Below are 26,594 nucleotides of genomic sequence, written 5' to 3' on the forward strand. Positions count from 1 at the left end.
TGTCCTGTCTGCAGGACAGCCTTTCCTTTCTAGAGGCCCCAGAGTTCAAGATTCTGTGGAGCCTGTGTGGAAGAAGGCTGGGATTCAAACCTGAACTTAGATGGATCGAAGCCTAGCCATGTGGTAGGGACTTCCCTGCTTACAAGGCAGCCTTCCTGTCTAGAGGGCCCAGAGCCCAGGATTCTGTTAATACACTCTCCTTATAACACACAGTGAGATAAGACCACTTCTTTGGAATGTCCCCACCCTCCTTGGGGCATGAGGCCACCTTCCCTTAGAGTACTTCCCCATCCCTTCAATGCTGGCTGTTCAGCACCTAGGAACCTGATCTAGCCTTTAAAAGAAAACACACAAACCTTGCACATTGTAGAATAAGCCTGCACCACAGGGATGACTGAGGAAACTGGGAGCCTGGCAACCAGGTTGCCATAGCAACTCTCTCTCTCTCTCTCTCTCTCTCTCTCTCTCTCTCTCTCTCTCTCTCTCTCTCTCTCTCTGTTTCCCTTCCCTGCAGCCTCAGGGCAGGCAGGCCTAGCCTGGCACACAGTGTGCACAGAACAGGCAGGATGTAGAATGCCCCCACTGCAGCAGGAGGTTTCAGAGCCTTCTCTCCGGCCAGCCACATGTGCCAGCCTCCTGGGAGGAAAGGAGGCCCTGAAGCCTGTTCCACACAGGCACTGACCATGTCACTACAGCCTCACTTTCTGAGTGAATTCCCAGTCATGCAGGACTCTTCTCTTTCCCTCCCTCTCTCACCCCCTTCCTCTCTCCCTCTGTCCCTTTTTCCCTCCTTCTCTCCCTTTCCCTTCCCTCCCTCCCTCCCTTCCTCCCCCTACCTTGTCATACCTATTCTTCCCTTATATCTTACATAAAGAGAAATCATAAAAATGTGATTCTCTTCCCAAGAGACATAATTTTGGTGTTAGGCGGAGGAAAGGGGGACACGGGAGGAGGGGGGGACGGGACGGGGGACAGATGGACATTTCTGTTAATATGCATATTGGGGCAGCCACATCTTGAGTTTTCTCTTTTTTAAGAGTAGAATCCAAAGGCATTAAAGGGTCAGTGAGTGAAGATATGGTTAATATTAGTGCTTGCCATGTCAGCCAACCCACATTTTTTTTAACTTGGAAGAGTTAAGGTTCTCATATTAATGGAATATAGTAAATTTAATGAAGGCTGTGCACAGCAAAGGCCTGAGCCTACATGTTTGCATTAATGAGGATATCTATATTTAATCACTAAACTTTAATTGTACACAGACCCTGCAGTATACTGAAAAGCTCCACATTCTCACTGTGGAGTTTTGTTTGTTTGGTTGGTTGGGTTTTGTTTTTTGGTTTTGTTTTTTTTTTTAGCTTTACATTCATCCTGTATGCTGGTATTCATGTAAAGATGAATGTAAAGCAATCAAACAAATGAACGAACAAACAAACAAACCAAAATCCCGCCATAGTGAGAATGTGGAGCTTACACACTAAGTATGCCTGTGCGGGTGTACCTGTGCTTTCATGGCATTGTGAGCTCCACAAGGTCAATGGACCTAAAAGGCTTCTGCAGGGGACCAGGCCCTGGACTGGACAGGCATGTCTTACAGCCTACTATCTACCTGGCAAGTTATGGGTATATTATGCCTTCCTCAACTTCCCTCAAAGCAGAAACTGAGCCCTCTAGCCTAGCCCAGCCCAGCCCAGCCCAGCCCTGACCTAGACACCAGGAGCCATACCAGGACTCACTGCTTAGTGATCTGACTCCATGGAGAAATGGCCGTCAGTTCACCTCTCCTGCAAATGTAGCTTGGGGGACAGCACCCTGGGCTCACAGAGCAAGGATCTCTAGCAGATACATAGTGAAGGCTCTTGCAGGAAAGAAAGCCAAAGGTGAAGCAGGATGTGGCTCAGTTATAGAGGGGACAGCTGTACCATGACCTGAATTCCCTACAGTCTAATAGAAAACAGGAATGACATGTGGACAGCTAATATCCTAAGGACTCAGACTGCCTGAACTTAGGTTAGGTCTACAAGTTAGTAAACAAGGGCCTAGTGGCTTCCCCAGAATTGGTAAGTCCTGGTGAGGAAGGGCTCAATATATTTCCTACCTTCCTTTACTTCAGAGACCCTGGGTGCCAGTGTGGCAGGAGGAATGACTGGAACCAAGTGGGAGATGTTACCACTCAGCCCTGTCCTCAGGAGCTGCATCTTAGAAAGTATAGGACAGATGCACACATCTTCACACATGGGAATCTGGAAGCCAGAGAGAGATGCCAGGGGGAGAGCCTTTACCCTAGATGCATTGAAGATTGCTTACTAGAGGAGATAACCAAAGGAACAGAGTCACCAACTCTACGGACTCTCCCCTCATAGTGACTGTTCCTCCAGATGTCTGTAAAAGGGGCCTATACACTACTACAATTAGACATTAGAACCCTCTGGGTTTCCTAAAGCAGGCCATACATAGAGATGAGCATTTGCTGTGGTCAGCTGTCCAAGGCTGATAACACACTTAGAGTCTCAGCCCAGAAGGTCTTTGAGGTCACCAGCAGGAGTCACTTCAAACCACTCAGTGGGGTTCTCATGGTCCTTGAAGTCACCAGTATGCCCTCTTATGCCTCTGGGAGAGAAGCTGTGTTAGTCAACTAACTCCATGTTAGTCAGCCAAGGTCAGAATTCTCTTCTGAAAGGCCTACCTCCTGCAAGCAAGTGGCAGGAGGTCTGCCTTCTCCTTTTGAGATTTACTTTTCAGACATATTTGTGACAGTACCTTTGTTACCCCTGAGTCCTATTTCCTCTGAAGTGAATGAACCCCAGTACTTCCAGTTCAAGCAGCATACCAGGAAGGTGGTCCTTATACCTTCCTGGGCTTTTAGAGCATGGTCCCACTTGTTGGAAGGTGCAAAAGGGACAGGAAGCCCAAGTTGTAGTCACTCCAGTGGTCTTTTACATGGAAGAAGGTGTCAGGCACAGACGTGATCTTGGGGTTCTGAGTCTCAGCAAGTCCTCCTTCCCACTCCATCTGCCATGGCTTCCTTTTCTTAATGTTGGTGTAAACTCATCTATTCTTCATCCACTCTCTTTTCTCAGTCTTCTCTTCAAACAAATCCTGGATGAGAGAAGCTCTTCATGCTCTGGCAGGCCCCACAGTGGGCAGCACTTTCTTGAGGAAGAGAATAGCTGTTTTTTCCATGCCTAGGTCCCCTAAGTTAGCCGTGTTTGGGCACCTCCAGGAGTTAGAAGCTTTGAGAAGGGCCCTGGTTCTTCTCTCTGGGAAAAGGGACTGAACCCTAGAGTGAGCAAAGTCATAATGGGCCACTGCCCTCTGGACATGCTAGGAAAGCTCCCAACCAAAGGGAGACCATGCAGTAGCATTCAGTCAGTCCTGTGTGTTCTTAGACTCAACAGCATCTCAATGCTACCTTCCATCTCCTCTTCCTCTTTTCCTCCTCCTATACTCACTGCACCCTTTTTCTTGACTTTGTCCTACCATCGTACACCCATCAGTGGAGCATACCTCACCCAGTCCAGGTTTAGGGTATGGCCTCCATGGTAGTTGCACTAACCCTTGACACAAGCTCTCTGGCCAACTCTCCTAGAACTCAAAGGAAAGGTGTGGGAGTTGGGTAGAGCTTGGCTGTTAGACATCACTGATGGCTCTGGATAACTTGTCCATAGGAGCTCATTTTATGTTATCACAATCTCTCTCACTCTCCCAATTCCATAAACCCTGAGATGTCTGTGGGAATCAGCACGAAAATACACGTATAGTAACACATGAACACCTGTAATAAGGACTGGGCACATGAAGCAGTGTTGGATGCAGACATTTAGAAAATATGTTCTGGCCTGGCAGGGGGAACATAGCTGTAATCCAAGAACGTGGTAGCTGAAGTAGAAAGATCACAAGGTTAAGGCCAGTCTAGGATACAAGACCTTGTTTCAAAAAGAAAAATCAAAAGAAACAACAAAAAGATTCTAATCAAAGAAAATGCCAGAAAAGGGGAGAGTAGAAGAGAGCTTTCTGTAAAAACGTGCCTCACTGCTGTGGAATCCTCGCATTTGGATCTGTTTCATTCCCTGTAAAATAAGGAGTTTGACTTATTTCTAAAATATCTTATAAGAACAAGTCTACGGAAACCCTTATTGATTTGAGCCAAACAATTGTCTCAAGACCAGGGAGAAAGGTAGATTTTTTGAAGAAGAATGGACATCTTTTCATGCTAAGGTACTAAAAGGTAGAAACTAAACTGAAAAACAAGATTTAAATGAAGACAGAAAGAAGAAAGCAGAGAAGCGGGGACTGGGCAAAAGATATCAATTGGCCCACAGTTGAGGACAATAGGAAATGGTTAATTCCCTGGCCAACAAAGGGACTTAAGAAAATAAAGGATCCTGGTTGGATGTGGTGATGCAAGGCTATCCCAGCACTCAGAGACAGAACCAGGAGGATCTGGAGTCTGAGGCTAGTCCCATCAATATAGCAAGACCCTGTGTAAGAATCCCAAATAAATAAATACATAACCCACAATCATAGAAAATACAACAAATAAAAGTAAGATTAAATATTAGAAGTGACAATTTTGTTCCAAAGGAAAACCAAGCATACCTCCTAACCAGTGGCTCATCCCTTCGTTATCCCAGAAAACCTGCCTGTCTTCCAAAGGCTGGCGTCAGAAGCCTTCAGAAACTGCCCTGATTCTGAATGACTCAAACTCTCTCTGCCTTTAGCTGAAAGGTGACATTAAGCCATGTGTGGCCAGAGAAGTGGAGCTAACTTCCAGTGCCTCCATGTGGTCTGATGACTTGAACAGCCATGCAGCATTCCCTCATCCATCCTTCCCAAAGTTGGCGAGAGCCAATGAGATAGGTCTCTCCTACACTCTGAGCCTTAGCACCCTTGGGAAACTTGTCTAATATATTCTCCACCCTGAATTTGATGTGTGAACAAGTGCAAGTAGTGGAAGAGCACTGTGGATGAGTTAGACCATCCGTCAATATGTCTGGAATGGGGCCAGGTTCTCTGTGGTTGAGAGCTTGAGTATTGTCATGTGAAACTCTGTCCATGGATCTCCACCCCTTTCTTCCTACCCCTTCTTGATGCATCTCAACCGAAAGATATTGTGACTATTTGACAACTCTCCTTAAAGATAATTGGATGTGTTCACTAGTGCCTGCTTATTCTGTGAGAACACTTTTGGACCATGCAATTATGTGTGGAGTAGAGTAGAGTAGATGCAGTTATGTTTGCATACTGCAGCTGGGGCCAGAGAGTCCCCTACAAAAGCCTTCACAAAACTCTAACTGTAGCACTGACTTAGGAGTCAGTGTAATCAACAGAAGGTGAGTATCTCTCAGCCCAGCCCCACCTTCCGGCACTGAATGAAATTCCCTTGCATGTCAGATGTGGAGCCCCAGCACCCACCAGAAGCTAAGCTGTGTGGTATATTCTCTGCTCACCTTAGAGGGTGAGAGGTTAGGAATGGTGGTTTCTGTTGCCTTGAGCCCGTTGCACTAGTCACCTTTTGTATTTTTTTTTTTTTGCATGGGTTCTGACTGCGGCTGCCCCGCCTCTTGTTTAGCTGGTCCCCTGCTGCTGGACGTGCATGTGCTCTGGCAGCAGTTTCCCATGGACACATCCCGTTAAGTGAATGGGACGTCAGGATGTGCTAGGTACGTTCTGCCGCCCTGACAGGAGCCCACTGCTGATGTTCCTGGGACATCCTCCAGCCGTGCAGTAGGTCACAGTGTTGGCACTCAGGGGTCCGAGTTAAGTGTCTTCCCATAGATTCCAGGGGCAGCATGATCCACACAGATGACCTTCCAGTTCAGACTTGTAGCTGCATGATGGATATACAAGAACAGAGCTGCATGCAGCATGCCAGTCCAGCTGCCACACAGCCTGGTTGCCCCCCTTGGGCCAAGCCTGAGCTCCAGTGGCCCACAGAAATGAATCAGACATGGCCAGGCTGATGGTCAAGTCTGAAATGGGTCCCCTATCCCTAACACCAGGGGCACTGTGGGGCCATCAGAGTTGAGTCCATGGCTGAAGGTTCGATTAACTCAGTGCATGTCAGAGGTTAGCCCCATGCTAATAACAAGCTTGTGATCTCTTAGCCAGCATTAGACTGACTTTAATAATTCCCTATTCCCAATGAGTTGCACCATAAGCCTAGGATCCAAATGTGCTTTACAGAATGTTTTATATGTTCTGGCTAGGACACTTGGTCGTGCACTGCTTAGCTCTGGCTGGGTCAGTGATAAACAACGTACATGATGGTGGTCCACAGGACTACCATGGAGCTTGGGTGTATTTTTATCATACTTTATGCTTGGGCATGTTTAGAACATGGTGCTACTACACTCAGTGCAGTAACGCGCCATACAGTCTTACAACACTGGAACTGAAAGCTAGATCATGCACATGCTGTAGAGCCTTGACATGTAGCAGGCAAGCCACCTAGGTCTGTCTCTGATGTTGTTGCAGTGACAGACTGCCGTAGATACATCTCAGAACATGGTCCCAGGCATCATAGAACTACTAAGCTTCTCTACCCATCAAATGGGTATTCATTTCCCTCCTGGAGCTGCAGGGCTCCATGAATCTGTCAGCCAGGAGTCATTGTATCCAGGCCTCTCAGTCTCATTTACATGAAGATGCACTGGCACCAGAGACTTAACCCTCTTCAGCACTTTAATTAACAATCATGTGAAGGGCATTTAAATAATTACCTCCTGTTTATTGGTTTGGTTTTGAATATACTTACAAAAGAAATGACTTGGACAAGAAAAGAAGCGTTGGTTTTTGTGTGTTACCTGTGTCAGCAAATCTAATCCAATGGCTACGAATATTTTCGAAGGTGCAGGGTTTTTGCAGTATACTTGCTTCCTGAGTAGCACACTATGGGAAATGCTCATCCACCCCTGGAGTCTCAGAACAACATGGGAGCTCCTCTGCACCGATTCAGAGAGTTGCAGACCCATGCCCAAGGATTGCAATTGTTGGCAGCACTCTGTGATCTCAGCATTTCCAAATAGCAAGCTAGTCCCCACCTCCTTACCCCTCCTAAGGAAACCCTGGAGAAAGCAAAGCAGAGAACGGCAGGGCAGTGAGGATCAGGATTGAGCAGGACTTTTGGGAGAGAAATAGATTCCTGAAGGAGGAGACATTAAGAGATGACCCAGAGCGGTGTTAGAGCTAGACAGCATTCCAAATCTCTACAACTGGGCTGGGACTGCAAATAAGGAGAAAGTTATCAAATACCTGCAGAGTGAAAAGCTCTTGCCTTCCCTTGAAGTTGAGGCAATGTGTTTAAGACATGTCAGATGCCATCTATATTCCTGATAAATCACCTGCTTGGTTTCTATTTGTGAAAAAAAATGTAAATTTGTAACCTAAGAGTGAGCATATGACATTTGTCCAGTTAAAAATGTCTTTATTCTTTCTTTACATTTCTTCATTGTTTTCATTTATAAGACAGAAAAGATAAAAAGGAATATACTTTTAGAGCCACATTTATTTAGAAAAGAGAATGTTCTTAACTGGAATTTCTGCATAACTGGGCAAAAGCTTGGAGCCAGAAACATTGCACTTTGTGTCTGTAGTTAGCACCCAGAGACAGGGCCTACTTTTGCATTCTTATTTCTTTTAAAATTGAAGGCACTAAGGAAAGAGATTATGTTTTCTGTTTTACTAAAATAGAACTGCTATGAAATAGGAACAAAAGAGATACTGTAAAGGAGATCTCTTGAAATTCTTCAAACCATTAAAGTTCACCTGTCCTACGTTGTATGTTACCATTCCAAGCATTTAGTCTTCTTTGCAGTTTGGAACCAGGCTCAGAATTCAAGCATTTCTAAAAGCCATTCCTCTGGGCCAGCTCAGCCTAAAGTGGTCAGCTCTGAGGACAGTGAGTCCAGGCTGGCATCACCAGCTTGGCAGCACTGGGAACCTTTGTTTGAAGAGCTCTTACATGAGCAGTTGGCTCCATCGTGAGAACTCATGGATTCTTGCACATACTTTCCTGCACTGATTTGGGGGTTCACTGAATGTTTAGGGGCTCTGTCTCACCCAACAAAGTTGTACCAGTCACACATTGTCCATATCATTCTGGGACCCTGCACTTGGGGGTATCTTGCAATCCTACTGAAACTGTCACCCCTTCCAGGAACATGGAGGGCGCTGACCCTGGTGTTAGCACATGTTATGCCCAACCAGAACATGTGGGCATATGTGACCCCTGCAGAAGAGATGTGGGAGGACATATGAGCTGGAGAGTTGCTAGCCTGTATCGCATGGCCTTGGCATGAGATGGGGTCCCCTTTAGCCTACAGTGATGAGAAAATGTGTTGCACTGCGCATGCTCACTTAACCAGAGTGTATATCTGTCACAATGTCACATATTTCATTAACCAGAAGGATGATTATCATAACTTCACATACTTAACCAGAAGGCACACCTATCATGAAGTCATACTCAAACAAAACAGACTGGGTACCTACCATGATGTCACATCCTCATTTAAACAGGGGCCACACCTTGCCATAATGTCACATATTCACCAGAGGACACACCTATTATAGTGTCATGTTCACCTTACCAGATGGCTTGTCTCCTATGAAATCATACTTTACATTCCTTAACATAATTCTAAGTGTTGATTTAACCCTCATAATATATCTTTTAAAAGAATGTAGGGACAATATGGAGGAACCATTTTCAAGACACATATGAATAATTAACTAGGAAGACATCTGCAGTCTGTGGATGTAACTGTTTCCCCTGTCTCTCCAGGTTGTGGTTCTCTAAAGAGGGCACCACATTGGGCTGTGTAATAGGGCTCTAGTCCCTTGAGGACAGATTGGAGTCAGAATTGAGATGTGCTGGCTATTGCCCCATCTTTTTTTGGCAAGTGCTAATGCAAAGTTCTCTGACTCCAAGATGATATATTTCAGTACACTGCTATCCAGTTCTCTTATGTTAGAGGATGTATCTGATATTCTCTGGGTGGGTGTGGCCAGTGGCTGTTCGAGGAGGTCCTGTGTTTACTTGGTGGCAAAGAGATAGAAAAGCAGGAGGTGGGGGGGGGGGGCCGCAGGGTTTCAGCTTCTAGTAAGCAGCAGACAGCTTCCCCTACAAGAGCCATGTCCTGGATCAGAATGAACGATCTATGAGAGCCTCTGGATTCCTATTTTAAGTATTTTGCCTGAATCTGCATGCTTGTCCAATTAAGTACTATTTAAGACTTCTTTGATAATTTTTATGTCAGTGTTCTTCATTGTCTGTATAAGACCAGTGTTCTCAGCCAGAGAGCAATATGTACCACCCAAATTTTTTTCTCCTTATATCTAAACACAAAACCAAGTATACAACAAGAAGATCAGGATGTTTTTGTCTCATAGTCTAAGAAGCATCGAGTATAGAATGAGATTCCTTATTCATCATTTCCTTTCTCTGAGTGCTTTTATCCTTAGTCTCATTATAATAGAAAATAAAGAATATACTGATAAAGCCAAGCATTTTGTTTAGCAAACTTCACACCCTTAACCATAAAAGCCTAAACTATCCCCAGTGCTACTGTCCATGGCAGCTATTAGGAAAGCAAGAAGGGCCATCGACCAGCATCCTTTGAAAACCTCCTTTGGCCTGCCAGAAGCACTTCAGTGCTGACAGCCAAGCCATTGCCTCCCCCAAGGGAGCTGAGGGCCGTTTCCATGGAAACCCAGCCCATCTCTTCTGTGGTTTCAAAACCCAAGCTGTGCACACAGGCTGCTTCTGATTGTCCCACGTGGGCTCTCCCTTCCTGGGAAGATGTGCTCCTAGAGGGACTGTTGCCAGCGTGACAGGGGAAAGTGGATTCCACATACCTCCCACCACCAAGGCCCTAGAGCAGACAGGCCTGGGAGCAGGTTCCTTTTTTGGAGGAATCATCATTCCATCACTCAAGGCTGCAGAAAACCGTGGTTTTGAATATTGAGATTTCTTAAGGCTGGAAAATTTGTATGTAAATCTATGAGTTTAAGAAAGCCTTAAAGTCTTGACAGTCAGACAGGAATGAATGCCTGGAGCCACTTCAGGGGAGAGCCAGGTGAAGCCGCCTGAACTGCCTTTCTCAGCCCAAATGTGCCACCTACAGGTGGAGAATGGCACTTCAGCAGTCCTGAGCTCAAATGGTGTAGGGAGAGAGGAGCAGAGCCCTCCTCCTTTGCTCTTCACACAGAGAGGCTGTCTAGCCCCACATCTACCTTGTGGCTGTAGATAAGGATGTCTTACATACACAAAGGTACTAGGATCTTATCTTCAAGGATAACACAGCAGCCTGATCGCCTCATGGCTAACAGGTGGCCTCACCTGACCAGGTTCCAGAAAGAAAACCTGATGCTCATAGTTGTTTTCTCTGCAAAACAATGAAAGCCCTGGAAGTGAGAGATTTTTTTTCACTTTTGTGTTTGTGGAGTTTTTCTATAGTAATAATGGTTAAAAAAAGAGTACATTTTGAACCTCTTTCTCACCAGGTAATGAATTATAATTCTATAAAGGACAACCTGACCCATAGAAGTTGCTGCAAAGGTTTTTGTGGATGGAGGTGGTATGATCCGATTATCATTGCTTTTCCTTGGTTATAATACCTCACTTCCATTTTGAGTAGAATATGGCAACTTCTACTCCTACAAAAAGACAAATGAAGAATGTTTACTCATACTAGATGAGTAAACTCTAAATTAACTTTCACTAGGTTTTTAATTAGGAAGAGCTTTAAAATCCCCCCTCAGTAGAAAATAAGGCCAACTTTGTGGGTAGGAAACACAGAGTCTCTTCATACACCTCCAAACAGAACTGTTATGATGTTCAGTATCTCTCAGGATGAGTTCACTGCTTCCAAGATTTTCTCTCAGGTGAGTTCCTCAGCATTGGGAAAACCAATGCAACAAGTGCACTGAGTTTCAGGGCTTAGGATCACACAGGAAGTGAAAACCAACACAGTTATTCTGTTCAAACCCAAGTCTCCAATCAGGGCTGGGGTTGCTATTGACAAGCAGAATTCATTAAAATAAGCTCAGCCCCATTCTGTAACCAATATCTATTTCAAAGATCCTCCTCCTGTGTGGACCAGAGCACTCTACAGACTCTCCACTGCCCTGCCACTCAGTTGGCTTTGCTACTCCCCTAACACAGGCCATAAATTAAACTCTTTCCTTACATATGGTATGGAAGATACTGACTTCTGTACCCTGAGATCTAGATCCACATCCCCTTTCATAGGACTAGAGGGAAATTAGAAAATTTCTAAATCCTGAAAATTGTTTATGCATCCAAGCATGGCAATCTGCCATCCACACATTTGAAACTTGTCCAGTGCCTGTGTGCCCACCTGCTCCTTGTCACTGTCATCCAGTCTGGAGAAGGGACAGCTGTGGGAGACTAGTGTGCCAGTCTCACTGTACCAGGCTGTGGACTAGCCTCATTTTGTGCACAGGTAGCCTGCCAGTCTCACTTCTGTACTTGGCCAATATGCTGGCCCACCCTCAGCATGGCTAAGCAGAACCATTTCCTAAGCAAAGGGAAACCAAGACCTTTGGGAACAGAACTATCTGCTGACTGTTCACATGTGTGGCTTTGTTCTTGACCTGGCTTCAGGCTTTCTCTGGGGTAAGGATGAGCAGACAGAGCATGGTCTTCTTTTCATTAACAGAGGGTAACTTTGTTCAGTGCATTCCTGAGTCTGTGTTATTTAATGGAAAGGGTACAGAGGTATATAGTGGTACAGAGGCAATGAAGTTGCTTTGAGAAGCATGTTTTTGCATTATTGTCTGCTTGTTCTTAGGATGGCATATTTAAGAAATTATATGGAAGACTGGTAGATAGCTCCATGTTAAAAGTGCTTGCCTTGCAAGCATTAAGGACTTATTGCTATCCTCAGAGCCCACTATAAAAATAAAATAAAAAGTTTAAAGCTAGACAGATGACCCATGCTCATATTCCTCTCACTGGGAGGTAAAGGCAGGTGTATCTATCCCTAGGGCTTCTAGCCAGCCTAATCTACTTGTTATGTTCCAGGACAATCAGAGACTCTGTCTCTAAATAGATGATTAGTTGATAGGTAGATAGATGATGAAGGTAGATAGATGATTGATTGATAGATGATAGACAGACAGATGAGTAAGCAGTGCCTGAGGAATGATACTGATGTCCACTGACCTCCACACCCACATCCCTAATGCATGCACACACAGGTACATACATACACACATACACCTACAAGCAAGTTATTTGTAGAGAAACAATTATAAAACCCTTCAATAATGCAAGTTGGCCTTAAGGTGCCAGATGAATTTGTTTCTTTGGGTTTAAACAGACTTGGCAAAAGAGCCTATGGCTAATATAAGAACCCAGACAGGGCATGCAGATGCACCTCATACATTGTACCCCAAAATGGAAAAGTAACAGGCTTAAGGTAGAGCAGACCTGCAGAAGGTTCATGACTAGAGAATTGTGGATCTGTCCCTCCTGCCATCCCCAGCACAGGTACTAGCTGTTACCTTTTGTGGGCTCTAGGTCCCCCAGTCTGAACAGAATTGTGAGGAATGGCTGGGATCCCTGTTCAGGGTTGGCTCAGAATAGGTCATGCCCTTATCTGTGGCACATATCTTCCCATGTTTGTATCTTGTCATGTGTAGATTGTTGTGATATTAAGTCCTGCAATAATTGGCCATGGCTAATTAGGTTCAAAGGAACAGTAAGGAGACAAAAAGGCCATTTGTGGGGCTAAAAGCCTAGTGACAGAAAATGCTAGGTGCTTCAGAGACTGAGGATTCCTAAGTGGTCACAAAAACCCATGGTCCTTTGTGCATGTCCTTGTGCTGGGAAATTAGGAGGCAGAGATAGATTTGTATGTGGTAATGGTCGTGAGTGAGCTAGGGAGCTCCCAGACCAATTTAGTCTCTTTTAGTAGCAAGGGTACACAATAAAGAGTTTGCCTTTTGGATAAATAAAATCAACTACCCAAGGGGGGTTGATTTCCTTCAAGTAAATTACTGCATTTGCATTTGTACTTGTAGGTGTCCCACCCCTGGCTGTGACGGTTCTGGACACATCACTGGCAATTATGCTTCTCATCGAAGGTATGTAGACTCATCAGAACTACCCTCTCTCCCCAGAGCAACAGCTCCACTTTGGCAGGAGTGCTGCACTCCTGGCTGATGTGTGGGCTGGATATGACATTACTTGGCTAAGGAGGTATAGACTTGGAGTCCCAGGGCTATCCCCTTGGGGGCTGCTAGAATGTTCATCTCTTCTGGGTCATCAGAACTAAGGGTTCCTGGCTGACCCCATAGCATTACCTCTGAGGGCAGGCAAAGGATAAGATGACCATGCAGGTACCAAGGGCTTGGGATTTTTACTAAGATTGCTTGGCAGGGTTCTTGTTCACACTCTACTATGCAAGGACAGAGTAGGGATCCAAGGTTGGGGTTCTTAGGCTTTGGTCACAGAGGATGATCTTTGTCAGATCTGAAAACTCAGGAGTTCCACGGGGGCAACCCTGTCTGTAAAAACAGAGCATGCACACACTGCCAAACTGCAGAGAAGCATATGATCTCCACCAGGCTTTCTTAACTGCAGCAACACTGGCACTGGTGAATTGAAAGACCCTTGCTCTGGGGTTTCCCTCAAACTACAGGCTGCTGAATGGTACCATGACCCCCATCCTCAGGTACCAATCAAGAGCTCTGCTCCCTTGGCTTGTGTCGCCAGGTGTGCAAGATAGAGTGAGAGTCTTCTAGAAGGGTTCCCAGAGTAGATTTTTGGTTTATATTAAAGATAATTCAAAAACACTCATTCAATATATAAAGTCAAGTACATTCTATTCTAGTCTTTATATTAATTTATCTTAGAAAATAAATGCCTCTAGAACATTCATAGTTTTGTAAATCTGTACAACTGAAAATGAAAGTCTCCTGGTCACTCCACATCCAATGTCTTGTTTTCTACTGAAAAAAAAGTTGGCACTGTGTACCTACCTTTTATCATAATGCATTATAAACATGTTTACTCATTTGGCTTTTATAATGCATTATAAACATGTTTACTCATTTGGCTTTTGATTTAGAATGTTAGGTATTAGTAAGATACAAATGTGTCCTAAAATGTAATTTAGAACAAGGCATGATGGTTCACATCTGTAATCCCAGTACTTGAAAGCTCAGGCAACAGGATCTCCAAGAGTTCAATGTCAGACTAGGCTACATAGATTTTGTCTCAAAATAATGTGGGATTATTGTGTGAGTATGTATGTATGTATGTATGTATGTATGTATGTATATGCTTTATGTATATGCATATGCATATGATATATATGTGTATATGTGTTGTGTGTATGCGTTTGCATGTATATGTATATGTGTTGTGTATCTTTGTGTACATGTATGGTGTGTGTGTACACTTGTGTACTTGTGTATGTATATGGGTATATGGCATGTATGTGTGTGCAGTGCATATATATGTATGCAGTCCATGTATGTGTGTTGTGTGTCTTTGTATTCATATGTAGTAGTGTCCATATTTATGGGTGTGCATGGTTTTTTTTTTGTGTGTGTGTGTGTGTGTGTGTGTTTGTTAGGCTTATAGGCTTATATTTAAGCTATGATCTGTCCTGAAATAAATTCAGGCTTTATCAACAGAGTTGCAAAGCAAATTTGATTTTAAGGAGAAAACTTTGGGCAAATATTGCTTTGTAGCAGTTTAGCAAACAGAAAGTGAAGTGTTTTGAAGTGTTAATGTAATAACAAGTTCCTTTATGTAGAAGTTGAAATAGACTCAAGAATATTAAACAAGAACATTGCATTCAGTTCACAGTTCTTATGTAAATTTTCCTAGGAAAGACTGAGGTCACAGCTAAATAAACAAAGGTCTGTAAGTTGAGTAAAGACAGAAGCCAACAGCTAGATGAGTACCTTTTTCAGGTTCTTTGGCCACAGGAAGATTAGAAATCTTCCTTCTCTTTGATGTTTCTGAATCCCTTCCCAGAAACACAGGCCATGAGATACTTGTAGTACATAAACCATAGAGGAAAGTTTGCCTAGACAGGAATACATTGCCCTTCTCCACACAAACAAACATATGCCACAGTTCAAGTCAGTTTAAGTACAGAGTATCTTCATGCTACAATAAGAAGTGAGGTCTCAGAGCAAGGATTCCAAGCAGGCCAAGGGTCAAAGGCCCATGGGTAGTTTCTGGCACCCAGGGGTCTGCCCTTCCTGGTCATAGATTGGTATACACATTGTCTTGTCTGGAGTTACAGGGTGCCTCTGTTCTCTGATGCAAGACCCTAGAGGAATACACAGTTCTCTTTGTAATAGAGATGAACTGAAGACTTATCTTAGTCAGTGTGCTATTGTTGGGAAGAGACGCCATGGCCACAGCAACTCTTATAAAAGAAAGTGTTAAATTGGAACTTGCTTACAGTTTCAGAGGCTTGGTTTATTATCATGGGAGGGAGCTTGGTGGCATACAGGCATACATGATACTGGAGAAGTAGCCAAGCATTCTACACTTGGATCTGTAGGCAACAGGAAGAAAGAGACACTGGGCCTATCTTAGGCCCTTGTAACCACAAGCCCCACCCCAAGTGACACACTCCCTCCAACAAGGCCTAACTTCCTAATCCCTTCCAATGAGTGCCACTTGATGATTACTACACATTCAAACATATGAGCTTATGGGGGCCACCATTTTTACTCAAACTACCATAATGCTATATGCCTCCTTCTGCTGCTCCCTACTCATTGAAGACAGGGAACTCATTCTTTTTAGGGTCTGAGGAAACTGAGGCACTAAGAGATGAGCTACAGCTGGAATTATCTAAGGTGCCTAGCTCAAGTGTCACATCTCCATGGACCTATCAGCCCAAAATGGTACTGGAAGACCACGGGGTGGTGTGCAGCCCCCAAGGAAAGGGTACACCTAGAGACATGCTAGACAGGATACAGTTGGAACTTCCTTGGTTTAGTTTTGAATGGTGCAGCTTCTAGTCACAATGCCATATCTGAAACCCCCAAAATTCATCTTAACAAATATCTTGGAATGTGATGTTTTCTGAAACTTTTATCCATCACCTCCTCCTCCCATTGCCCTAAGATGGGCCTGCAGAGCTTTCACAGTTTACAATCTTCAGCTGACTTTTTCTTAGAATTCTTTACCATTTTCTTGGCTTCTCAGAGATCTTCTGTCTGCTCTTCTACTATCCTTGGAGTCGTCTTCATCTGCAGGTTTTTTTTTTTTTTTTAACACAATGCTTCAGTGACTTATGAAGGCTCTTACTAGGTCAACAGTGTTCCCTTTTTGTCTGATTGAGCCCTCCCATTTGCCTTTCAACAGGATCATACAATAGCAAGACACACCCAAGACTCCCTGGCTCCTACTCTGTGTCTCACAGGGGATTCTGTGCCTCCCATTTAAGGCACCCCCAACATCTTAAGGAGCAACTAATCACCTCCCCAAAACACAGGTCATTGTGATCTGATCACTTCCTATGTACAGAATATTTCACTGAGCTTCCTGCATATATGGCCTCAATGTCCTGTGAGATTATTTTTATCAGACTTGAAATGAGGAATTGAGGCTGGGATGCGCACTTGCCATGCTGTCAGCTCAGTATTCTCCCAAGCCCTTTCCTGTTGTCCTATGAGGTGAAAGACCCGAGTCTCCAGGTCAAAGTTTGATGGCATCTTCTGCTGTTTCATTGTGCTTTGAGAAGTCCAGACAGTGACCCAGAGGCCTGCCCTGCTAGTAGGAGAAACATCACCCAAATTACATTACAAGATAGCAGCTTGCTGGCATCTAGAAGCCCAAAGAGAAACAGAAGGTTGCAACCTTCAGTAGGGATCTCTGGAAACTACATGCTGGAACTTCTGACAAAAGCTGTTCACATGCTACAGGGAAACCTCTCTTTTCACCTGAGCTTGCTAAGGCCCACCCTAGCCTATCTCTCTATAAGTAATCATGTGTTACAACAGTGTTTATAGTCCCCACCTCCAAAAAATAAGCCTACAAAAATTCAGTAGAAGACTCAAACTGGCTGCATTCAATTCTAGGATCATGCAACACTTCCCAAAGTGGGAACTGCTCTAATATGTAGATGAAAGAGGTTGTTGGTATACAGAGGAAATCAAGATTGCATTCCTAGTAAGCCAGGAGACAGAGAAGTAGTCATCTTACCAAGCCAACATCAATCCAGAGGCTTCTGGTTCTTTCCTTAGGCATGGGTTCAGACAGGGAAAGTAGTTGCCATGCCAGATAAAACTGGCCTGCTTAAGAATTTGGCTGTCATCTGTCTAACCCTGGTTTAAAGTCAGGCAAACAGCTGAAGTTCAGCTCAGAGATGTGAACATTAGTGTGGCATTTTGGGGCCTGCCTCCAGAACCTCTTGTGACTGTCACATTTTCAGATATATACAGTTTCAAGCAAAAATGTAAATATCCAACAAGCCCCTGAGGCAGTGGTAAGTGAATTGTGGGAAACACGGTTTCTGCTTAGGAAATTTGTAGTAGTTTATAGCATGATTTCAAATGTCAACCCAAGATTCCAGAAACCTAGACTCCCACAGATATTTATTGAGCACATACTACATTCTAGAGGCCAAGTGCAATAATAACCAAGAAGGTTCTGTCCTCAAGGTATAGTTAATCTAAGGAAGAAAGAGATGCAAAGGCCTTGGTGGAGCCTTAGGCAGCTCCAGGCAGAGGAGGTTTTCAGAATAATGTAAGCTGCCAATGGTGGTGCCTTTTGAACATACATACACACCATATTCAGTACAGAGGAAACTCAAGGGTATAGGAAGGAAAGTGCCAGTTGGACAAAAGAGAGTGGCCATAACATTATAACAGTATCTGAGGTGTGACAGCTACCAGATAGGATGGGGACTGCTTCTGTTCAAACACATCACCTTTGAGGTTCTTAGAATAAGTCATCTAAGAAGGCAGACTTGAGAAGAAGAAGAAGAAGAAGAAGAAGAAGAAGAAGAAGAAGAAGAAGAAGAAGAAGAAGAAGAAGAAGAAGAAGAAGAAAAGCTTTCTCTGACCAGGCAGGAGAAGTCTGAAGGAGTCAGTGGAAAGAAAAAAGAAAAAAATCAAAAAACAAACAAAAAACCAAAACAGGATTTAAGAGAGAAAAGATGGGCCCAAAAAAACTGGTGTTAGATATGAGGAGTGGTACATAGAACCTTAGGGCACTCTCAAAGGTCAAACTCCTGCAATTTTGTCCCTCTGTCACTCAGCAAGAAAGAGAAAGTAGCTGCCTTCTGTAGGTGCTGATTTGGATTTTAAGGAAGGACTATAGATGTTGTGGAATCTCTATACAATCCCTGGCCTCCTGTTCTCTCCTTTCTAAGGGGGGGGGGCTCCTTTAAGAGCTGTTTCACAGGAACTGTGATCAGCAACATGGTGAAAGTACTACCAGTAACAGGGCAAACACTTCAGAAGCCTGCCTGGTGCCATTCCCAGGCTAATATATAGTAAAGTCATCATGGGAATCTCTGAAATCTATGAAGAATAATGAATTTCATGTCCATGCTTACAGCAAAAGTAGATAGTATTGAGTCTGGGGTTGTAGTTCAGTTGGCAGTGTGCTTGCTTAGCATACATAGATAAGTTATCAGAAATAACATGAAACCAGGTGGGATGGTGCATGCTGCCTGAAATCTCAGGATCCCAGTATTGACAAGGTGGAGGCAGGAGGATCAAAAATTCAAGGTCATCATAGGCTACATAGTGAATCGAGGCCAGGCTGGTTGGTGTGTGTGTGTGTGTGTGTGTGTGTGTGTGTGTGTGTGTGTGTGTGATATCAAACAAAACAAAAACAACAAAGTAGAGTACTGAGTCACTTGAAAGTCCTTGGCAGCGGCCTTGGGGACTCTGGGACTCAGCTGGGGGGTAGAAATCTATGTGCTTCCATCAGTCAGGAAGAGTAACATGGGTTGTACCAAACTTCCAGTCAAATGCTGAAGTGCTGTCTGTGGAAATGAAACCCTGAAGCCCAGGGCTTGTAAGCCACTAAACATAATGTGCAGGAAAACTGGACCTCACAGTGTCCAGAGAGAAGCCTGCTTCCCAAGTTCATCCTTCCCCATTGTGTTCATACTGATGCATTCAGCAAATACTTAACTGTTACTTGCTCTGTGCAGTAAGAGTTAAAGATGCAGATGAATACAAGGTGGCTCCATATCCTTAGGACCAGCCTCTTAAAGGACCCTTTGGAGGAGAGAACGGTGAGCAAGAGGAAGCCAAGGTCTTCTTAGTAGATAGAACCTCCATGTGGAGGCTAAGCTCACAGAGAGTGGCAGACAAGGGGCACATGAGGCTGAAAGGAAGGTGAAGGTCCAGGGAGAAAGCCATCAGGGGACATGAGCTAGAGGTGGCAGAGGAATGAGTTGGAACAGCAAGGAAATGGGCAGCCTCACAAGCTATGCACAGGCCAAAGCCCACCCTTCATGTCCCAGAATGAGATGTCTAGGTATAGGGAAAGATACTCAGAAGAGGCCATGAAGATTCCTTGGGAAAATCTACAATGTCTCTCTATCCAAAACCTAGAAAGTAAACAAACACATTCAGACTTCAGCATTCCTTCTGTAGATACAACCAGATGTCTACACTTAGGTGAGATAGAATAGCTCCCAGAACAGAGATCTTGGGATACATGGCTCTTGACTACATCAAGATGAGCCTGTGTTCCCTTCATGTTACCTCACCATCCCTCCATTCCTCCCTCCTTACTTCTATATTCACAGAACCTTCTCCAGCATCTTCTCTGATTCGTCCTCACTGTCCCCATTTCTCAAACTGGCAATTTACCATGTCTGTAGTACCTAATCCATTCAAGGCTTTTAACATCTTTGAGAGGGAACTGAGAGGACATAGGAGCTATGTTCAAAATGCACTCCCCATCCCCAGATTTTAAATGATCCCCAAATCCCAGGCTGTAGAGAGAATCCGGTCACTGTCGAGGAAGTTTTTCCCCGAGTCTGTGTTCAGTGTTTCTGAAACCTATCTCTCTTTCAGCCTTTCTGGGTGCCCAAGAGCAAAGAAGAGTGGCATCCGGATAGCACAGAGCAAAGAGGACAAGGAGGACCAGGAGCCGATCAGGTATGGGGACCAGCAAGGCTCACACCCATTGAATACCCATGAGAAAGGGGGCCAGTGGGTTCCAGAAGGCATCTGGCCTGGTTTCGCTAAGCCAGTAGGCCAGATGAAGGTAAACCAAAGTGCATCTGCTAACTGGACACAGGGTTTCATATGTCCATACACAATCTGTGTCACCAAGAAACACCCCCTTCCCCAGAATATACTGGGGACTTCAGGCTCATGAATGGCTATGAAGGCTTAAACATAAAACTTAAAGCTAATGTTCTGCCTTCATGCTAGCTGGACAAAACCAGTAGTAGTTCCTTGCCTTTCCTGAGGTGGGCTTGGGAGGACAGCTGCCCAGCACCTTCCTCTACAGGCCAAAGGACTGGTGGGCCTGCTTGCATTTCATTTTCATTTTCTGTTTCTCCTTGCTTTCCCTCCCTCCCAGGGCCCCAAACCTCACAAGATAAACTTGGTGGGTCTGCATTAAATTTCATTATCAGTACTTTAAGACATAAGTTTTAACTCACACAAAAATCAAGACATAGATTATTAAGATAACTAAAAATGTATCAAAATAAATCAAAAGTAAGGATTCTGTGGTATATAAATTTTGCTATCCAAAAAGAAATGTGGGGTTATAGAGATGCAGCTTAGTTGATAGAGTCCCTGTCTAGCATGTTTGAGACTCAAAACTCAGCACTGCATAAATGAGCATGGGTGGCACAGACCTGTAAGATGAATCTTCAAGGTGATCCTCAGCTACATAGCTAGTTCTTCAAGCCAGCCTGGACTACATGAGACCTTGTTGAAACGGAGGGAGGGTGGCATTTTCTGCAGACACCTGCATCTCACTAATGCTCCTTGTATGAGTCGCCATACCTCCCAAATCACAACTGCCTGTATGTCCCTAGTGTTTATTTCTAAAAGGGTAAATACCACATGTCCCCACTAGGTGGTGTCTTTCTAGGTTGTCATCTTTGTCCTGATCCTCCTGCCTCCACTTCCCGAATTCTAGAAATACAGGCATGTGCCACCACATCTGACTCTTCCTATTTCCCTTTCTCTTATCCAGTAGAGCATGGGTGTTAGTTAGTTAGTTAGTTAGTTAGTTAGTTAGTTAGTTAGTTAGTTAGTTAGTTAGTTAGTTTGCCATCACATCGGGTGGCTGTGTTACATAGTTCACCATGCCCATGATGGTAAAGACAATGAAGTTTGCCTCCTGTCTATTGTCCAGGTGTCCAGTCCCTGGCTGTGATGGTCAGGGCCACATCACTGGGAAGTATGCATCCCACCGCAGCGCCTCTGGGTGCCCGTTGGCAGCCAAGAGGCAGAAAGACGGGTACCTCAACGGCTCCCAGTTCTCCTGGAAGTCAGTCAAGACTGAGGGCATGTCCTGCCCTACACCTGGTTGTGATGGGTCAGGACACGTCAGTGGCAGCTTTCTAACACACCGCAGGTGAGTCCCTCTGCACTTGGTGGGTACACTTTTCAGCTGTAGTGGTAGATGCTGAGGGGAGCAGGTTTTGCCTTCTTCATCATTAATGCTAAGAAAACCAAGACCAAAAACACCCACAAAACTAACAAAATGTGGAGATCTGGGAAAAGATGTGTAAAGCTGCAAATTTATCTCAAAAGCACAAACCACTTCAATTTCATCTACTACCAGGGCCATGGTTTTCTGGTATTTAAAAAAAAAAAAAAAAAAAAAAAAAAAAAAAAAAAAAAAAAAAAAAAAAAAAAACAGGCTTCATTTACAGTAAGAAGCAGACTTTAATCATCCATGAACCCACAAGAGCATACACATAGATGTCTGTAGACTGAAACATGTCTTGGAATTCCAAAGCAGCCCCATCTGGGGGAAAGAGGCTGGTGCTTGTCACAGTGGCCTTGTAGCAGGTCTCTATCAGACACATGAGAAAACTCCCAGGAAACTCAGCTGAACACCATTCATTTTTATTTGCCTAATTTGAATAGAAACATGATTCAGCATCTTGAAAGAGGCCTGTATGATTGTGTGCCCTGGGCTCCTTGGGAAAGCAGTGGGTCTCTGTGGTAGCCAGTCTCACAGGAAAGCCAGCAGGACTGAGTGCCGGGACCCACATTGCACAGTATCAATGCCTGCTAGTTGGGGAGGAGAAACAGGAGTTCTCTTGCTGATGCTCCCTGATGCTTCGTGCATGCAAGTATGCTCAAACATACCTGGGTCTATAGAAAACCACCTCAAGTAATAAGCATGTCAAAGGAGTAATGTTAGCTTCAAGAGTTTGTGACACAGAGCCTGAACATCTTAAAGTGTTTTTAGTTATCAAAGAAACTCCTAGCCTAGAGAGATGACTCTTTAGGATAAGAGCACTTGCTGTGTAGACATGAAGACCTGACTTCACAAAACCCATGCAGCAAGTAAGGCCTGTTCCTGTATGTGTCATAACGCTGGCACTGAGGGAAACCCTGGGGCCTGTTGGCTGCCAGTCTAACCAAAACCCCCTGTGAGATCCTGCCTCAAAGTAACAAGATCCATCCAATGTCCTCCGGCTTCCATGTGCCCACAGGTGTGCATGCCCTTCATATTAATTTATATATTAATATACCACACATAATAGAAGGAAGAAAAAAATGATAGTCCTGCTTGGGTAGAAAAGTCCAATGACCTAAATACTTTGTAAAAAGAAAGAAAAATGAAGGTCTTTCCCATGATGCATTCTCCCAACTATCTTCCAAGGTTAGTGGCTCCTGTTTTGTCTCAGAAGTTTCTCTTATACAATAATATGTATAAACAAAGTATACCTACCACCAGGCCTGGGCAGTTAGTTCTCCTGTTGATACAAACAGGTCCTTGCATAGACACAAGAAGGCCCATCTGTTCACAGCATGCCTGGGACCAGCAGATAACAGGGCAGTTACTTTGCTGGTTCCCGGCTGCCTCCCCTTTCCTGGGCTAGCCTCCCCCACCAGGTACCACTACCTGCCACTCTTAGGTTCAAATATCGCAAAGAAGGTTGAAGACACTTCCATCTTCAAGCACCTGTGTGTATATGCCTCGTGTTGTGTCAGGGAAGGTCCAGTCTGCAGGGAAGGTCAGTTTATAAAATTTGAACAAATAGTGCCAAAATGCCTTCCACAGAATCCCTCTTCCCATAATGTCAGTTAATAGTAACATTTTAAGATGTTAAAAAGTCCTGATGTGAGTCAGGGCACACATTTTCTAGCATGGCAAAGATAAAGTTTCAGACCCTGACTAAAGCTAAGCAGCCTGGTTACAGACTGTCGAAGTTACAGACAGGCCTAGGAAGAGGTGGGATACTCGGTGAGGCCCTGCCCCCAGAGAGGCACCCTTCTCAGGTCTGTCCACTTTACTTTTTAGTAATGACTCTGAGGTGTGGGTGGGTGGGTGGAGGTTATACCATCCTCTAAAGCTGCCATTCACTTGGCACAACAGAGTGTAGAAACTGCCTGCTGTTGACAAACTGCCCTCAAGGCTCCTGAGCGAAGGAAAATCCCTATAGTTTGGTCACCACGGTGACGAAGAGCAGCCAGGATACAGCCTGTCCACTTCTCCCCAAATATGCAAGTGCCTTTGCTGTGGGTCCAACTCCTGCTCATCCACCACCCCATTCTGAATCTTCCCCTCAAAGTTGCATGTCACTGAGAACTCCATGGTACTCACCATCTTCTTGCCTCTTCCTCATGGTGCTTTTCTCAGGTTGTAATTGATAGATTTGGAACTGTGGTGTGAAGTAGTGCATTGTGGCCAGGTGTGTACACTATGCATAGTGCATATCGCACACTCTGCAATATGTTTACTTTCCTTGTTGCTCTTTTCCACAGAGGGCTTGTCCCCATGGGTCCATGTGTGATCAGAATATCTGGCTGTCATAGCTAAATGCCAGTGGCAGGGCCAAGGGGTCCATCTGTGTCCTGAGAACCAATCCAGGCTGCTGGTCATGGTCACCTCCAAATGAGTGTGAAATTGTGATGGTCACTGTCAAAGCCACTAACCGGAGCCTCTCAGTCCCTTTTAAAAAATGAGGGCAGTGCCTATAGACAAAGTGGAAACCCCCAAAAGGAAGTTACTAGATAGTTCTATAATATAATCTGGAATAATATCAGATATTGGTGAAGAAAATCATGGCTTTGTATAGAAGCAAGTGGTAGTCCAGACGACATGGGACAGGAAAATGATTCTTACTCTCCCTAACAACCTTAGAGCCCAGCCATATCAGGAGAACCATCCAGACCAGCGTGCAGTACAGTGCATACATACAGAAAGCTCCACCAAACCAGCATTTGGATGCTCACTAAAGCCAAGTTCCATGCAGGCCACAGCAGTAAGACGTGGACTCAACTCAGAGCCACCATGAAGGTCTCAGACTCAGGGCAGATAAAATAGGACACATGTAAAGAAAAGGCAGAACACAGAGAATCTTGAAGTGGGGAGCCTGAGTGGGAACTATGGAAGCTCCCTGAAAAACCAAGGCTTCTTGAGAGTTCTGCCAAGGAAATGTCAGCCTGCAGCCCCCCCCCCCCCTGAAGAGCTAATGGTGCATAAGCCACTCACTTTACGCAGGGACGTAAGTGGAGATACTTCAACAGAAGAGCCAAAGGAGTTCAGGTGTGGTCTGAAAAGCTGCATCTCAAGGTGTGTTCTCTGGAGAAAAGGAGACTATACTAAGAGGAGGGGAGTAACTCAGCAACAGGGTAACCCCAGCACCAGCAGCTCCAAAGAGACAGGTCTCACCCCCGGGGCATGAGTGAACCCAGGTGAATGTAGGCAATGGAGGGAGTTGTGATGAGGGCCTCAGATGAAGCCTAGCTTTTGTAGTTCTACAGAAGGCATAGAAGACTAGGAAAGGTGGTAAGAGGCAGAAGGAGGAACTGAGAGAGGGATGTTGAGCAAGAGGATATGTGGTCCCAGCCACAGCAGGACTAAGAAAACCTGTAGCACTGGGTACAGAAAAGAACTAGGTCTTAAATTTGGGCATATCAATGGGTGCTCCAATTATAACAAAATGTTAAAAGACTAAAACCATTCTCTATGCAATGGTGTTGGAGCCTGAAATTAAATTTGAGGCATTGCCTTGGGGGCTGCTAGTGAGAACCATTTCCTTGTTTGCATTGCCTTCACAGGGTAGCGAGATAATATAAGTTCTTTTTATAAGAACACTAATCTGATGAAATCAGGGCCCACCACCTAACCTCATTAGCCTTAATGACCTCATTAAGGATTCTGTATCCTGATACAGCCCCCATGGAGTAGGCTCTTAGGTGGGGAGGCTGGGGATATTCACTACATCAACTGTGTGTGGCGGTGCAGGTGTAAGAGGGGAAGGATCAGAAGTTCGAGATTAGCCTCAGCTAGCTCAAAGCTAGCCTGGGATACACAAAATCCAAACAAAAACAGCGCCTAAAACCATGTGAACTGAGACTGAGAGGTGGATTGGTGATTAAAAGTGCATTCTGCTCTTGCAGAGAACTGAGTTCAGTTCCCAGCAGCCACTTCAGGTGACCTACTACTGCCTGTAATGCCAGCTCTAGGGAATCCAGAACCCTCTTCTGAACTCCATAGATACCTGGTCTCATACACGAGCACACACACACACACACACACACACACACACACACACACACACACACATACACACACACTGCACACACACTTAAAAAATAAAGCTAAATCTTATTCTTAAAATGTGAAGTTTAAGGCACACAAACATTGAGACTATGACAGAAAAAAGCTATGGTAGATCCATCTTAACTATGTTGTCTTGAGATTTTCTGGCACTTTAGACTAGAAATGTCCACTGGATAGCTGGAAATAGGGTAAGGGAAAGATCCCTAGTAAGATCAATATCTGTCATGCATAGGTCTATGGCGTATAAGGAACAGAAACATCCCTTGGCTAGTAGACTGGTAAGGCCTTGTCACTGACAAGACATAAAGGTCGCACTGACACTGAGACTAGACTGCATGACAGGTCAGACCTACCAAAAAACAAATAAACAAACCAACAACAGCAAAACTAACATCACAGGGTCACATGGCTGAGAGGGCCTCAAGGTGGAATTTTAAATGATTTAAAATTAAATTTAAATTTAAATAAATTTTAAACTTCAAAACCAGAAACATCTCATCCTGGGTATCCCTGTCATTCTATGAAGGACTTAGACAGAGAGCTGGGGACCAAAACCAGATTGTGATAGGTCCAGTCAGTAACAGTGCCAAGGTAGTCACAGTGGATATTTCTAAAGCCCAGATCAAAGGGAAGGGGAGAAAATGACAGGAGGAGGAAGAGTTTGTTTTCACAAGAGGAAAGAGAGCAGTTGAGGACATGATCCAGGGAACAAATGAAACCCAGGCTTGGTGGAAGTCAGAAAGCCAAAAATGGGGAGGGGAGTGGTGGAAACACCTAGGCAGAGGAAGCCACAAGGTAGAAGATATGGTATACTATGTAGGGGGAGCTAGGGTGTTCTGAATTTCCTTCAGGA

The 26,594-nt window shown here is 44.5% G+C and overlaps 1 protein-coding gene across 7 annotated transcripts in view; it reads left to right on the forward strand.

Moving 5' to 3' along the window:
• Positions 1 to 26,594, forward strand: part of Myt1l (myelin transcription factor 1 like) — a 134,217-nt gene that overhangs the window by 83,493 nt on the left and 24,130 nt on the right. For all 7 annotated transcript variants that reach the window (XM_035447774.1, XM_035447775.1, XM_035447770.1 and 4 more), the window contains 3 exons: positions 13,051 to 13,113; positions 20,044 to 20,127; positions 21,347 to 21,568. In XM_035447774.1, the coding sequence (XP_035303665.1) occupies positions 13,051 to 13,113; positions 20,044 to 20,127; positions 21,347 to 21,568 (369 nt within the window). The remainder of the gene's footprint in view (positions 1 to 13,050; positions 13,114 to 20,043; positions 20,128 to 21,346; positions 21,569 to 26,594) is intronic.

This window comes from Cricetulus griseus, chromosome 7 (assembly GCF_003668045.3).
Source record: "Cricetulus griseus strain 17A/GY chromosome 7, alternate assembly CriGri-PICRH-1.0, whole genome shotgun sequence".
NCBI lineage: Eukaryota > Metazoa > Chordata > Mammalia > Rodentia > Cricetidae > Cricetulus > Cricetulus griseus.